The following is a 16,369-nucleotide window of genomic DNA, read 5'->3' as shown; positions in this document are numbered from 1 at the left end:
ATTCTTCTAGAAACTTTCTCTAAAAATTTGACCTTTCCAGATATTATTTGTGACCGCGAATATGCAAAAGAACCTCAAAGTGTCTAAATTTAACTTCAGTCTTTCAGAGGCAGAACACAATATCTCAAACCTTGTTTCTGCCGTTTTCCCAAAAGCACACATCTTTTCAAACCAATGTGTAACTTTCTTAACTTAATATTTTGGTTAATAGATCATTTGAATAGCAAATATTATAATCTCAATGTACATTTTCTTCTACAAATTGTGGGGCTAAATTAGGGAGTGCATGTAATTTACGTAACTTAAATCTGCAAAATATTTAACATCAAGCGTCTATTCAGTTCTAATATTTGCAGTTCACAATTGGTAGTGGGTTAGAAAATGAGTAAATGATTCTTTCAACCAAAGAAAAATAATACTATGTAACTTACCCAACTATTTGGGCAGTCTTTTACTATACCTGTGTCTCTTGGTTGCCTGCTTGAGGATTCAGGAACAAATTTCACTTTCTCTTGCATTTATACCATTACCCGAAGTGGTCTGGAAGTAAAGCTTAATAGACAATTTTAGAAGGAAGGATGCTTGGGTTTCGTTTTTTAATTTATCTCTGACTTCATTAGTTGGTGTAATAATTTTCAGCTATAAGATAGCAAAATATTTAGAGATAAACATAAAGTATGAGTAGCCTAACCTTTGTAGCAGATGGGAATTGATTAATCTGGTTAAATATTGTGATGATTTTTAATCAAAGCAAAGCAATGCAGGAGTTTCTTCCAAGGTTCGCTTGCCTCCAGCAAGCCCAACTAGTGCTTTTCCTGCATCTCTCTAAAATGAATCCAAAGAGAAGAGCATTTTTTCCCTTGGTCAGGTATCTAAAACATCGTTTAAATGATTTCAAGTTTGAGCGTTCTGTTTGTATGTCCCTATAAATGTTTAAAACTGCTCTTGTCACAGAAATTACATGGCAAGAAAAACAGAGGGGATTACAACATTTTGCTTTGTTATTTTTTTGGGTTTTTTCATCTTTTGCAAGAGACAGCCATACATAAGCAGTCATTCCCCAGATGTTGATATTAGAGTCCTCCAAATATGCCTGTTGAGGTATCAGATATGGATAAGGACAAAAAAAAATCCCCAAGTCCTGAAGTTTGAATGAAATATTAAGATCGTGTTAGATACATCTTTATTTTTTCAGCGATCTCGAACCTCTGTAAAGCTTGACACCACATTTGCAGCATTCTTCTGTGCTGTGCATACATCACTACTGCAGTACAGAAGCATTAAATTAATTTTTCAATCTTCCATCCTTCCTTCTTTCCTTCCTTTATTAATCTGAAAATTGTGCCAGCAGTATGAAGGGTAAAACACATTCCCTGTGTGTCCTGCAAGGCTTGTCATTATTCCAAAAGGTAAATTCTCATAATCGCTCACGGATAGCACTTTTCACTATTATTTGTGGGATTTTACAAACCACGCCCACAGAAAGCATCCTGGAAACCATGCATTTACCATCGAGGGCCAAACAGGACAATACCATTGAAGATGACCAGCCAGTGCACGGGAAACACACAGCACTGCAAGAGCTGGGTTGGAACTCCTCCTTCAAATCCCATCTAAACTTTCTAAGGAAAGCAAATTCATCCCAGAGGACACCAACATTGCATAATTAACTATAGGTAATCTAGAACTTCTTAGAGATGAACTGCAGCCACCTTTGGGATGGAAAAAGATTAAGTCTTTTAAAAGCATTTTTCCATTAAGATCGAATAATTTCCTGGACGTGTCACTGAGTCATTTTTAACCAGACCTTTCTGATTCTGTCCAAGCAAAGCTGTCAAGAACAATAAATATCTATTAGCTATCTTTGTGGTAGTGAATGCTTTAAAAAGATGCAGAGAAGAAAACAATACATATATTTCACAGCTAAGGAATCAAGGCCATCAAACCCACTAATTTCTCTCCCTTGGCTGGTAGGTGTCTTTCCCAAGTGACAATCAGTTATCATTTGTTTTTAACCCGCTTTCTTAAGGAAATGAGGTTCCTGAGCTCACATTCTGTCTTTCTTTTGGTCCTCAGCTAATAACTCCTAGAAATGTTAAACACACCGAGAAATTGTGAAATCTCCATCTTCTCCATCATCAGAGATATTCAAAACTACACTGGACATGGTCTTGGGCACCCTGCTCTGGACTAAATGACCTCCAGAGGTACCTTCCACCATTCTGTGATTGTGCCAAAACTCCTTTTTTTTTTTTAATATCTCCAATTAAGATACCAGAATATGTAAAAGAAATACTAGGCAAAACAGGAATAAAATTAAACAAATGTCCAAACAGTGAGTACTTCTGAAGAGCTGATAGTATTCAGCAGTCACTCTGAGGTCAAAGTACTTGACAAGGGTGTCCTTCTCTAAGACTCCCATTCCAAAAGTCATTTCTCAACATGGCTCTCAGCGTAATGCCAACCCCAATCTATGGGATTTTCAGATTAAAACATTGGCTCGCTTTCAGCAAGTAACAAAATTTCACGGACTGCATTGTGTTGAGCTTTCTCTAAGGCTGCTCACAGTTTTCCTACGGGATAAGTTCATCAAGATGAATGCTAATAAGCAGTTATCTGAGTCTCAAAGGATTGAGATGAAAAAGTTTAACACAGAAGCTATTTTTTGCATGCACTCCAGCCCTTTGAGGGGGGTGTCAGGACAGCCTTCCCGCTTGCAGAAAGGGAGAGACAAATTGATAGAAAGGATTTACACATCTAAACCACAAGCTCTGCATCACTTTTGTGCATTTCATCCCCAGAACTGGATCCAAAATCCAAGTCCAGTCACCACATTCACAGAAATTAGGCTCTAGGGGTTCTAGCTCTTCAGTCTATGGTCCACAGCCTGAAAAGAGGTAGATGTGAAGTCTGGCCTCTGTACTAATGGAATTTCTATATAAAAATATACAAACATTTCTTGAAATAGCGACTGGCACTTAGGTTTCCTCCTTCCAACTGACTATCCCAATCTCGAGACAGTCATATTCTACGTGCGGCTCAATAACACTTGACTATTTTTGCACAGCTGCAAGGGGAAGAGGTGGGAGCGACTGAAATGAATCACAACTGTTTTCTAAATTTCATTCCCTGAAATGTCTATTTTGCACAGCACACCCGCGCGGATAGGGTACAATCAGTGCCTCTAAATGAGAAGTCGCAAGAGTCAGAGGAGCGCCCGACAGCTCAGCACACTGCAGGCTGGCGCCGCGGGGCTGTTTCATCAAATGCAGCCAGAGCTGTGCTTTAGCTTGGAGAGCGGAGTCATCACAGCCGGGTTGTCCTTTCGCAGGGCAAGTTCAGTAAATCCATAATCAAAAGGATTTCGGTTGTTTTTAATTTTCCTAATCAGCTTAATTCCTGACAACAAAGCGTGACATCAGATTGTTTTAAATGGCAGGATTCCAAATAACAAACTTCAATTTAAGCATTAATGACAGCAGCTTGGGATATTATCTGAGAATTATTTACTGGCTGAGAAAAGTTCCTGTTTTGAAATTGAGTCGAGCAAATTTCTATTTATAATTACATAATTTCAGGCCAAGTCCTATAGAGCTTGTTCAGGAGAGTTTTGGTATAAATATGCTCATCAGTACTTGATCTTTATAGACAATAACCTCTGGGGTTATTTTCTTTTTTTAGTTCAATAGCAAATGACGTCACCACAGCATACATCACTAGTTATTTATCCTTGTGCAAGCAAAAGAGTGACAGTTATTTATGTTTCAAAACACATTGTAGCCTTTTTAAATTGCATCCAGAGACTTAAAATCTGCATCTAAAACCTTTTGTTTCAAATGTCTTATTTGTAAAATGAGCTTAAAGCAATGTTTACCTACTTTGTACTTTTCTGTTGTTTAATTACTGCTGACTGTCCTTGACAAAAATATTCTCAATGGGCAAAATTCATCCCTGGGTAAAGAGGCAGCAAGGGTAAGGCTTAAGCACATTTAGCAATCCCTGCAATCATTTCAATGTATACCCAAGAAAGCACAGTCTGCTTCTTGGACATATCATACCTGCATAAATCTGAGTTAGAGTTTTCATTAAAGGGCGCTCCCTTTCTTTGTTACTCTGGGAATAAAGTAGACGTTCAACTTTTGGTACATTCTACTTGGGTAGTGAGCAGCAACAGTGAAAAAAATGAATATTTGTATTCAGTTTGGTGAGAAAACTTAATAGTTGAGCATTTTCGGCGGTCTGAAAATATCTTCCGAATCAGGGATTAAAATCTTGGTTCTTGAATATCCACAGCAAAACGTCTGTGAGTGAGGCAGGGAAGGATCTCACCAAGAGCTTTTTGAGTCCCTGCTTGAGTCAGAGCACCCCAGCACTTCCTCAAAGCAGCCCTCGGTTTGAATTGTTTAATATATTCTTCTTTAAGGCAAGCAGCTTGAAATTTATTTGTGGTTCTTCTGAGTCATCATTAGCAGCAACTTCTTAAGGGTAGGAGTGAGAATTTTCTAAGAATACTTTCAGGCTTTAGTTGTCGTACAGTGGGTGCCCAACAGGTTCCCTTTTAGAGACCCCATGTTTTTATTCACTTTGTCTAACACAGGTTTTTTTCTTCTCCGACAATTGGTGTTTATATTTGAAAAGCATTAATTCAAACTAGGAGAGCAGCATACATAAGTGACTTCAAAGCTGTTATACATAGAAAACCTTCCAAGTGACCACAAGCTTTACTTTGCTTTACTGTTCATTTGTACAAATAGCAGGTGCACACTGCCTGTTGCCTGGTCGTCTGCCAGTTCTAATAGGAAAGAAAAAAAAAAAAAAAAAAAAAAGGAAAACTGGACAGCAAAGCTCAGCCACTGTCCTACAATATCATTTTCCGTTTATGGAAGATAAATTTTCTCCACTCAGTCTAGTGTTGGATAATCTCAGCTCATTACATTTTTGGTTTGAGGTAAGGCTGGGAAAATTTCTGCCTCTGGGGGAAGATACTTGTATTTCAAACTGTGAATTCTTGGGAAACCCTTGTGAGTGCTGGCACACGTGTAACACTGGCCCCTCTGGGAGCTCAAGTCAGTTCCGCCACCTGTGCCTGTATGAGCTCCATTCCTTACCGCGTTTCTCGGGACAGATTTGAATACACAGAGACACTGGGCAGGTGGATGAAGTCAGAGATTTCTGTGTGGAGCTCCAGTCCCAGAGCACGGGGCTTCTCGCCATCACACTTTTGCTGGAGAAAACTAATGTTTAATATGACATCCAGAAATCATCTGTTCTGTTCTTGCTGAAGTACTGCACATACTAGCAGAGGTGTGCATTTTAAGGAAAGAAACTTTCAAAAGAGATCTCTATTTCCTTCAGGGGCAAGCAGTCCTTACATAGCTGAGCTGCCATGAAAGAAAAGTCAGTACAGTATTTGACCCACAGCCTTACTTCACACAACTGAATATTGAGATGAATTTTACTGAGCAGAACTACTTATATAGCGTCATCATTAAGTTTTCATATTTCATAACATACCAAGTGTCAGCTTTGTGGGTTTTGTAAGGAGACAAATAACCCACATGTAAAAACACTACAGTTCTTGCAGGTTGCTTCTTGTCGGAGTGCTCCCAATTGTATTAATTTCCACAAACAGAAGGCTCACCTGATGCTTTGACTATTATGACTCCAGGTTTGCAGGATAAACTGTCAGCTGCTAAGGAAGGATTCCACAGACATTATCCACATGGAGACTTAGAGCTTGTAATTCCAAATAAATGTTGAGGCGTAGCAGCTATTATTCTTTATACCACTAAAACTTAATAATAGAGTTGCCTTTAAGAGACTTGAAAAACCCAGTCTTAACGAATAACACTTGGGAAAAAAAGAATGAGTTAGGCAACAAGGTCTATTTATTTATTTTTACATATAAATCAGGAGGTCTCTGAAACTCACAGTCACTGAAGAAATAGCTTGTTTGAGAAAATTGAAACATGTCTCCTCAGTAAGCTCCCGCTCCATAGGAAAGCTTTGTGCTCTCTGAAGGGGCTAGAATTTCTTGCCAAGAAGGTATTTGGACATTAATTTTTTAAATTAATGCTCCAGGATATTCACACAAAGACACAGATATCGACTACTGTGTAGAATATATTTTTAATTGGAAGAGGCCATGCCAGCTGAGCTATAAAACAAGTACAAGCTGTTAGATATAATAATAGAGGAAAAAGACTAGGGGAAAAAGTGAGTCATGGAAAAAAAAAAAAGAGAGAGAAAATTATTTAGTTAAAAAATACTTCCCAGGACTCCTGAGCTGAGATAATGGTAGAAAAACATGAAACTTATCATGACCATCACGAATGCTGTTCAGGGATGCAGGGATCTTGATACCATGGAAATGGCACTTGTATGCAGGATTATCTTACATGATTCACATATAAATGAAGATGGTTCAGATTCTGGAGCAGTAACAATACACATCAAAATCTGCAAGTGTTGTTTTCAGTGCATGTACATGCACTGCATAGGGTATTGTGGTATAGACATGCAAGAAATCAAAAAGGAATTTAATTTTCCTCTTTCAATCAGAAATGAGCAACATAAAGCTGTAGCTCCTGATAGACGGATGCTACTGACTTCAGTGTCAAGCAAATATCACTGCTCTGATGCTGACTTGATGTAAATATAGCCAATATGTTTTCTGCAAAATTAAATCCCTTTATTTGCTTCTGTAAATAATTTTCTGTAAAATAAGTATCAGGGGTACTAATTTTGCTGCTTTTTTTTTTATTATTATTATTATTCCTTTTTCCTCTGGGAAACATGGCTGCATGTTCCGAACTGGAAGCATAGTCCTGACAAGACTGTTGAGAAGCCAAAAAGATGCACTTTGTTAGTGCAGACATGCAAGAGCTTATGGATGGCAGCAACACGGGCGGTACAAAGCTGAGGGGACCCACTGGGTACTTTTCTGCTGCTTCAATGCAGAGCTGTAGTTCAGGCATCCTCTACCTGACGCGAGACAGTTTCTATGTATGATAGGTAGGTGCCTGGAAGATTATATTAAGCATATAAAATACATAGTCTGTTGAGCCTCTTCCTCAAAGATCTTTTTAGACATCCTCTAAGATGAGGGGTGGATTTAAGGCAGAGAAGTTAAGCTACGAAGCCCATTGGCAGTCACAGCTGGTGCCAGGTTTGCTTCACATGAAGCTGGAAGAGAAGTTGCTCCTTTGCTCTTCATCTTTGCTTAACACCTGATGCCTCCTGTTGAAGACATTTCCCTGAGCTATTGCTCGCTGGCCAGGAATGAGATGCTGCCTGCTCAGCACACCTTTTGACCAGAGCATGCCTTTAAGAGGAGGACTGTAAGGATTTGAGTCCTCAAAATAGAGGTGACAACTATCATTGTAAAAGAGCAGTTACGATCCCTGCCCACTTCTTTGAAACAGAAGATGTGCGTACCTGCCCTTGGGAGCAGATTTGGCTTCCAAGCAGGAGCACCCGTGGAGGGCAGGGGTTCAGCTGCATCCCCTTTCCTCAGTGGACTTATTGAGGTTGTTGTGAAATGAAGCCCTTGCCTTTGGTGATGGGCACATTAGCCTCAGGAACGCTTTTCTGCCTTTTCACATGGGGGTGTGCTGCCAGTCATGGCACATTAGAAGCTATAAGCTCCCAGGAACTGCAGCCTGCGATGCCCTTTGAAGTACTGAGGCCAAGAAAAGAAAAAAAATCTTTGGCTTCTTTTAACTCTGCTTTCCAGACAGAGTCCAAGTGTCTCTGTATTCCTGGTGACCAGCACTAAGAATGTAGGTATAGCAGCAGCTAGCTGGTGGGTGCCCGGGCTCTTTACTGGACCTTTCTCTACATACCTAGATGTTCAGCAGTGGTCACACCTAGAACAGCAAATGAAATGCTGGATATAAAGAAATTGTAAATGCCAGCCGAGAGAGGGTTGTGATAATGCAATTTTAAGGTGTAAGTGCATCTAAGCCTTTCAGATGGTTGGCCCTAACTCCTTCTAGCACTGAAGTCAGGAAGAGTGTTCAGTGTTTCCGTCAAAACCCAAACACTGTGTGACCTGGGCAGTGAGACCTAAAGTAAGTCAGGTAATACACTTTTTTTCAAACACTATTTGCAAAACAGCTAGAGAAAATGCCAAATTTTATCAATGACCTTTTAGAACTATTTCCTGCTTTCAGTGTTAAAGACATCCATTTTGTCTTCGCATTTAAAGGCCTCCTTTTCTTCTCATACATTTGAGCTCCAGATAATTATTCTAATTAAAAATATGTAAAAACCAACAAATGCAACAGAAGCATTTTCTCTTTTGAAAACCATGCATAATTACCTCCAGTATCTATTACTTAGATGCTTCATGACGCATTTTTATTTTGCTTCTCTGATATTTTTCTCTTCCTGCTAATGCAAATCTCACATATTGATTGAATTCTATAGTATTTTACCTGAATACATGACATTAGCCATGAAAGGCGCTACTTTATTGTGCTACTTCAGGAGAAAAAAAAACCCAACACCCAGCTAGATACTTTCTTCATTACATACTAAGGCAGCAGAAGGAAGAATAAGAATTTTTGCTAAATATTGTCCTCTGTGGGTAACAGCTCCCCATTTCATCAAAAACCTTGTGAAGTATTATTTAGAAAACTATGCCAAAAATAATTAAAAATTAGATCACCATACAGAAACTTATTTATTGAAAGTAATAGTTAAAACTCAGTCAGCAGACTGAGTATCAAAGATTAAAAAGAGAAATTATAAAATGTCAAAAGTATCTCATTTCTAAATATACGGGTATATCAAGGTACAACAGCACGTACATCGGAAAAAACGAGGGAGAGGCTCAGAACCGGTCTGTGATCGTACAGGTCAAATACCACTTACAAATTACATATTATAAGCAGAATATCTCTTGAAAATCAAGGTCTATTGCTGTACAGACTATACATGGTCTATGTGCTACTTATTAGTAGAGAAACTTTCAAACCAATTAACTTAAACATTGTTTCCTGGACTTCTCTTTCCCTCACCTCGTTATAAGATTTGTGTTGTCCTTATGGCATGACTTCAGCACAGGCCTTCCTAAACTCACTAATGAATGAAGATATCCATCCAAATAATTCCTGAGAGTCTAGGTCTTGCGGCTCCCCAAATTTTACCTGTAATTTTGAAAGAGAAAAATATTTAATGTTAGTATATCCAAGTAATCTAAACCATGTCTAGGATCTTAATGAAATTAAAAAAGCAGGAGAAATGTTAAATACCTTTAATAATAATAATAATAAACAACTTAGAGCTGGCTAAAATCTCCAGTAAGCTGAGATCCAAAATGTCCCAAGCAAAAGTGGCCCCAAGGAGTTGTCATTGAGTTACCTCAGTAACCTGGGTTTCTGTATAACCCAGTCTTTCTGGCTGGACTATAGATCTCCAGCTGAAGAGGACAGATATCAGTAAATCATGAAGCTTCCTGGCTCTGCAGTTTGTTAGATGAACCCATTCATAAAAGAAATTGCGTACACTAGGGAAACAGTTTATATTCCATGGTGTGCATGGTAGCAGCATGTTCAAGCCAAAAAGTTTTCCTTTTTTGACATTTTGCTTTGCAAACAAATATATTCATAGGGGAGCAGACATTTTTAGAAGAAAAAGTAATTTATCAGAGAGCCACCTTTCCCTGTTTTCTTCTTTCCTTCACCTGGAAAGGGTGAACAGATGGAAAGTTTTTGAAAAAGACGTGAACAGTATTGGCATCATGTCTGCTCTGCTGTAAAAGAGGAAGTGAAAGTCAGTCACACTACAAAGTCCAGTACTAGGAGAGGGATTCCTGCATTAGCTAAAATCAGTTCCACGTAGGTTCTCCAGTTCTAGGATAAGAAAGGATTTTTGATATTAAATCTGTTGCTAAGGTTTAATTCAAGAGGTTTGTCATCATTTTCAAAGATTCCTCCTCAATGGGATCAATGAGTTAAAGAACATAACTCTGCCTGCAACAGCTTTCTAATTGAGCAGAACAAATCTAGAGAATATGCTCCAAAGGCTTCATCAAAAGGTTCAAAAGGCATCTCGTCTTGCTACAAGTTCTTATCTCGGCTATAATTGAGAGCTACTCTGTAATTGGGGGATACAGCTCTCCCAAGGCTGAACAGCAACGTAGTTGTATTTCAGTATTTCAGACTGCAACTGAAATATACGGAAAGGTTTGGACAGGTATCTGTCATTATCTAAGTGTGTTCACCTTGACATCATCTAACATGTTCTTAGGAGCAAACCCCCTGCCTGGAAATCAGAAACACAGTGAAAGAAACAACTCTCATAATCCAGTCACAAAAACTTTAACGTTAGCCAATGACACCTGATTAATAGTTTTGCCTGTTGTGTTCCTAATTGCACCTCCTGGGTGCTCCAAGCTCTTGATCTTTGGCATGCCTCGCCACTCACCCATGGTGTACCATCGGTTAAACAGTAATGAGAGAGGCATTTCCTGGAGCTAATGACCATCTGTGAGAAGTTGATAGCCCACAGCTATACCACAGGCAGTTATCCCCAATTTATTGTTCATTCCATAGAAGTGTCACATGCCAAGGTCATTATTGATTTTATAAGCAGAATATAAAATCATAAAGGTAGGCCTGTGGATTTTTGTTTTATGTGCAACATGATTTCCATGACTACCTACAACACATTTCCAGATCAGATATTCCCCCAGGTAAAATGGACTATTCCTTCCTAGTGCTGTTGAGATGATAGCCTGGTCTTTGATCACCCATCCTATTTTATATTTGCTTTACATTTTTCCTCCTTTATAAATATGCAAAAAAGATCTGCCTAGCAATAACATTATTCAGAACGAAAAAAAAAAAAACCACTCTAAGTGAGAGAAATATATCAAATGCCTAACTTTAGAGAATAACCGGGAAGGGAGGGCAAAAAGCAACTGAGTTAAAACTTGAGGAAACTTCCAGCTACATGGAAAATGAAATCCTCTTCAGATGCAAATAAGAGTTTCAGATGAGGGTTTCCAATACAAGGAAGGAAGCCAAAGAGCCTCACGCATATCTCTGCAGCACGGCATCACACGTGTAACGCCTCCTGGCTGAATGGACACAGCTGGAGAGAAAGAGTGTCCGTGCAGAAGGATTACGACAGAGTATGCACGCGCAGGAGGGCGCATCCAGCACTCACAGGGCACGGCACAGCTCTCGGCCACATGACACTGACTCCTTCTGAAGGTGACTTTTAAGTCAAATTCTTACATACCCCATGCAAGAAGTGTCCCCCAAAGGTTTTACAGCAAAAGTCTCCCCACTTTTGGAATTTGGTGAATACTTTTCAACCATTTCCACTCATGTTACTCAATTGCTAATTCTCTCATTTACACTGTTTTTCCACTTTTTTTTTCTTCTTGCTTTATCCTGGTCCTTCAACCTTTTTTGTAGGCTTGGGACTGAGTTCTTTGTCTAATTCTTTTGCTACCATACAAATTCAGCTTGTTACCCTACACCAAATCATTTTTCCCATTTGTGAAAGGCTGCAAGAGACACAAAGAAACCCTTGCACATTCTTACAATGTTAATTTTAGTAAAACATTATTAATTAAGTTTCCTTGGTAAAATGTCTCACTAATCTTCAATGTCTGTTCAGATAGGTCCCCAAAGGTCTTCCTGGCTGTATCTTCTGTGTAACATTTGCCTATCATAAAACTTCTCGACTTCTAATCCCTCCCCCTTGTAAAAAAGGGCTAAAAAAAAAAAAAAAAACAAAAAACCACCACCACCACTTAAAGCTGTGTGGTAATCCCAGGGCCAGCAAGTTATTCCAGTTTCAGAGATTAGCACTGCATTTCAGCAGATCTATCCCTTTCCTTAAAACCTCCTAATGTGACTGTTCTGCCAACACCGTTACCATAGCAGAGACCTACTGAATTTCCATCACACTCCAAGAACATTGTCCTGAACAAGGAATCTACATGCTATGTTGTTAAAAATTGCAGCGTGGAGCTTCTATCATTCCTTCTGGTGTGACCTTCTGACACAAAAAACGTTTTCTAGTGTATTGGACCTAGACGGATTGCTTCTGTTCAGAAGAAAAAATGATGGAGAAAATTAGGTGCTTCTCCAGTGCAAGTGTGGGTGAGTATAATAGGAACAAACAAGAACAGACGATCTTTATCAGAAATCTTCTGCCCGTGGAGCTTCCTTTCTGCTCTGCTCATTTTTAGATCTGTGCTACTACTAACATCTTTATCCCTGTCTCTTTCACATTCGAATAACAGTAGCTAAATCAATGCCATGGACTATAAGTTTGTCACTAGAGAAAACCTTCAGCCCCAGTAACAAAAGATTTGCAGCTGCCTACCAGCCAAAAACACAATTACTGGTAGGCACCAGAAAAGCGTGCTGTTTTCCCTAGCGTGTTTTCTGTAACATGTTGAAAACATTCAACAGTTAAACTCGTTGAATTTATAACGTTGGTGAAAATCTACTTTTCTTTTTGACGCTTGGACTGTAGACCCTCTAAAATGTGGGCTGTAAGTCCTCAAGAAAAATAAAAGCCAGATTTTCATTCAAAATACTCCACTAATGTTAGGTGTGATTTTTTTTTTTTTGCTTTCTGCGTAAGTATTAAGCATGTGGAAGTACGGGAATTTCTAGCACTTCTTTCTTCCCCCCCCTTTTTTTTTTAGAGAAATGTAGATTTCTTTTCATTGCACTTTAATATGATACGTACCAGTATGTTGGTATAAAGCTTCTTCATTTCATCACATCTTTTTGACAGCTGGGATAGATCCCCTTCATATTTCTGAATTAAATCCTGTAATAAAATAAAACTTCTTAATTTGGTATAGGAGCATAATATTAAAGCAGAAATTAAACAGCAGTGAAAACAAGATGATTCAAGTCAAAATTTTCATGTCACAAAAATTTCACATTTCACAAAAGATAAGCATACATTTCCTTGCAAGTATTAAGACATCAAAGATTAAAAAAAAAAAAAAAATCAGTGTTACAGAATTTTTTACTGTATCATCCAATGGCACTACCTAAATCTATTAAAATTGACAGGACTAGGTAAGCATCGTTTGGCATAGCCTAGCTTTTTTGCGCATGAAGTAAACAATCCCAGTTGTTAGTTCTTGAGGAGTCATAAACAAGGCCTTAGAAACAAAACTTCTTAATCTCAGTTTCTTTGTAACATACACATTTATATATACCTTATACATATACAAGACAACTTAATATGTATTGAAGAAGCATAGCCTTGAGCTGTTCCAAGGGAGAAGGAAATGGCACTGAACAGCCTGCCCAGGGAGGTGGTTGAGTCACCATCCCTAGAGGTATTTAAGAAACGTCTAGATGTGGCACTTCAGGGCATGCTCTAGTGGCAGAGATTGTAGGTTGTTTGGTTGGACTCGATGATCTTAGGGGTCCTTTCCAACCATGAAGATTCTGTGATTCTGTATGGGTTTAGCCAACACTACCCAGTGAAGCACAGCACGAAAATATCCAGGACAGCAGAGATGAACACATCCACACCGCAGCAGTGGGGAACACCCTCGCTGGAAGTAGCCCCATTCATAACTGGCACAACAGTGCTCTTGAGAGTTAATGAAGTTCTTTGCCCCTGAGCTAATAAGCCTTGTGTTTGGCTCTGGTGACTCCTGGCCAGAACTGGGCTCTCTCCAGCCTGCTCAGCTGCATTGTGACTTCCAGCCCACCTCGTTCTGCCCCTAGCATGGGCAGAACCATCCAACCTATACTCACAACATAGGCATGCCCTTGGATGATGTTTCTCTATGCTATTTTCCCTTCTGTCTAAGGGCAGAGAAAGTTATCGCAAATTCATATGTGCTCTAGAATTGCTATTATTGCAAAGTACTTATCATGAGCAACAGTGGGGCTACCTGTTCCTCATCCACTCCAGCCCATTTGCCTGTGAAGCAAAAGCAGGAGATGCAGAAACTCTGAAAAGCCCTTCCCATGCTGCAGCGAACACTATGAGACACTATCAGAGGGGAATAAAAGGCCGCTTTCCCTCAAATGCGCCTGACCCCCTTGCCAGGGCAGGACTCAGCAAAAATTAAGCGCGTTACTCATCTTTTACCTCCAGCCCACAATAGGGTCATGATAATGTTACCTTTAGTTCCCTGCAGAACTGTGACTCCTGGGGCGTTGCTTTGATTGTCTTGGGTTTAATAAGCCGCCTGCACTGAATAACATTTTCCAATTCTTTTTTTAAAACTAACAAAAGAGAAAGAAAATGAGAAATTTCACTAGCATGCAGTTGTGTCCAAAGGACTGCAAATGTTTAATTTAGGACACACGGAAAATTTAGGAGAATATGGGTCTATAATATGTTCATCTAGCAATATTAACTTTCTGTTTTGAAATAGAAATCCCAGAAGAGGCATGGATCTTATGGGAAAACGTAGTATGTGATCACTTCACAAGCAACTGCAGAATAATGAAGAGGTCGATAGTATGGTTATGCAGCAGCCGTAAATTTGACCTTTCCTAGCTTTGAGCATTGGGATTAGCAATGAAAATAACATTCTTCAAACCCACATTTTTGTGTAGAAAGTTCAGGGTTCCTTTAGAGATAAAAGAGCAAAAATTCAACTCTATGTAACAGTAAAAAATCTTGTCAGTTGGCACCGAGCGCTACATCAGACTGCTACCGTGGGACCTCTCGTGGTATGAAATGGGGGGAGAAGCGAATACAGACTTGGCTCCAGGGGCTCAGTCCTGAACTGAGCCAGGCTGCAGTCCAGCATCTTCCTCCCCTTGTGCTCATGCGATACTTGCAGTAGATGAGCCCCAGGATGCGCACTGAACTACACGCTGAGAAAGGCTGGTTCAGTGGCATTTGGTGCATCTCTTTCCCTCTCTGCTCTGGAGAATGGGATTCAGAAAATAAAAGTGATCTACACTGGGCCCATCAGGAATCCATGGAGGGAAGAGGCCAGTCAATCTCCCCCAGTTCCCATAATTCATCTCCTTCAATAGCTCCCAACGGTTTCTGGTACTATGTCTATTTTACTATTTTACCCATGGCTTTCCAAAACAGTCTTTAAAATATTTAGTGATTTTGAATTGCTACCAACATATTCCCCACAAGTCACTGCAGGTAAATAGTGCTGGTTTTAGTTACGTATGTCTCCTAAGAGGTTGATTGGAATTTCTTGGAACAGAATAAAAACACACTTTGGTAGCCTCAAGCTACATGCCTGGCTGATTCCCAAAGGCCAGCAGAATAGGAGCAAGGGTTTTTCAAACCAAAAACTGAGAGCAACTAGCATTGAGGTACGTTATCAAAAGCTGAAATAGGATATATTGGTCTGTAGTTACAGTCAACATCCATGCCACATTTTCAAAAGACAGATTTATTTTTTTTTATAAACTTCCAACACAATACAAGTAATTTTCATCCACTCGTACACCTTCTCTATCAGCTCTCAAAGGGTTCCATCTAAAATCCATTGACTTCACTGGTCACCACCTTGTGATACTGTTCAATGGTAATTTGTAAACGTCTCTCAAAGCCTATCTTACATTTGAACAACCTTATTCTGTTCCCTCCTGTTGACTTCACTCCTTTCTTGAGAAGGACACCAGTTTGGTTCAAAGAAATTCTTGAACTTCAGGACTGTACTGTAGGAAGTTGTCTCCTGCTGCATTGCCTGCTCTCGGAGACTCCGCTACAGCCGCAACTTTGACAGACACTTGTATCGCTTAACATTTGTAGTTTATGATAAACTCTATTTACCATGGGCAGTATATTTTTTATTTTTCTAAACCACCTGGACACACTTTAATATTTCTTTTTTAAAAATTCTTCACAGTAACATGGCAGGTTAAGTATCACCATAGCAACACTTTACCTCAATGTTTTGAACCTTTACCTCGCTTTACAAACTACAGAAGTGCAATGAAAAACTGTTCCAAATGACTGCACAGCGTATGAAAATCTTTCTCTGAATTTAGAAACCACATTTACATACCATCAACTTCAGCACTGAGGCCCTTCATGGAAGCTGGAAAGGAAGAGAAGGAAAATAATGCTAAGAATCATATTGTGAGGATGGGAGTTTCCACAATAGTTGAAGGACTTCATTTTTTTTATTTGTTGATTATTTTTTTCTCCTCAGTTCTCTTACCATCAGGAACAGCTTCAAATTCTGTCAACTCCTGAGAAAATTTAGCCAAATCAGGCTCATGTAAGAAGATCTGTTCCACAAGGGCATGAAGCAAGGTGAACGTCCTCTCCTTTCCCCGCAACAGAGGCAACTGCAAATAGCATAGAGCAATAATTGACAGACTGAGCTATTATACTTTAAGAAAAAAAAAGGAAAAAAAAAAAGAAACAGCAGGGATGTTGA

The 16,369-nt window shown here is 39.3% G+C and overlaps 1 protein-coding gene across 3 annotated transcripts in view; it reads right to left on the bottom strand.

Annotated features, from left to right (window-relative positions):
• Positions 1-5,926: 5,926 nt before the first annotated feature.
• Positions 5,927-16,369, bottom strand: part of LOC134522601 (formin-F-like) — a 44,021-nt gene continuing 33,578 nt past the window's right edge. For 2 of the 3 annotated variants that reach the window (XM_063350374.1, XM_063350376.1), the window contains exons 13-17: positions 16,148-16,277; positions 15,992-16,024; positions 14,128-14,231; positions 12,721-12,804; positions 7,875-9,152 (exon numbers count right to left, since the gene is read on the bottom strand). In XM_063350374.1, the coding sequence (XP_063206444.1) occupies positions 9,048-9,152; positions 12,721-12,804; positions 14,128-14,231; positions 15,992-16,024; positions 16,148-16,277 (456 nt within the window). In that variant the 3' untranslated portion in view covers positions 7,875-9,047. The other variant, XM_063350375.1, reaches the window with a different exon arrangement.

The sequence above is a fragment of the Chroicocephalus ridibundus genome, chromosome 12 (genome assembly GCF_963924245.1).
Source record: "Chroicocephalus ridibundus chromosome 12, bChrRid1.1, whole genome shotgun sequence".
NCBI classification, from domain to species: Eukaryota; Metazoa; Chordata; class Aves; order Charadriiformes; family Laridae; genus Chroicocephalus; species Chroicocephalus ridibundus.
Note: the sequence above shows the minus strand (reverse complement) of the source record. Positions and strands in the feature narration are given on the sequence as shown.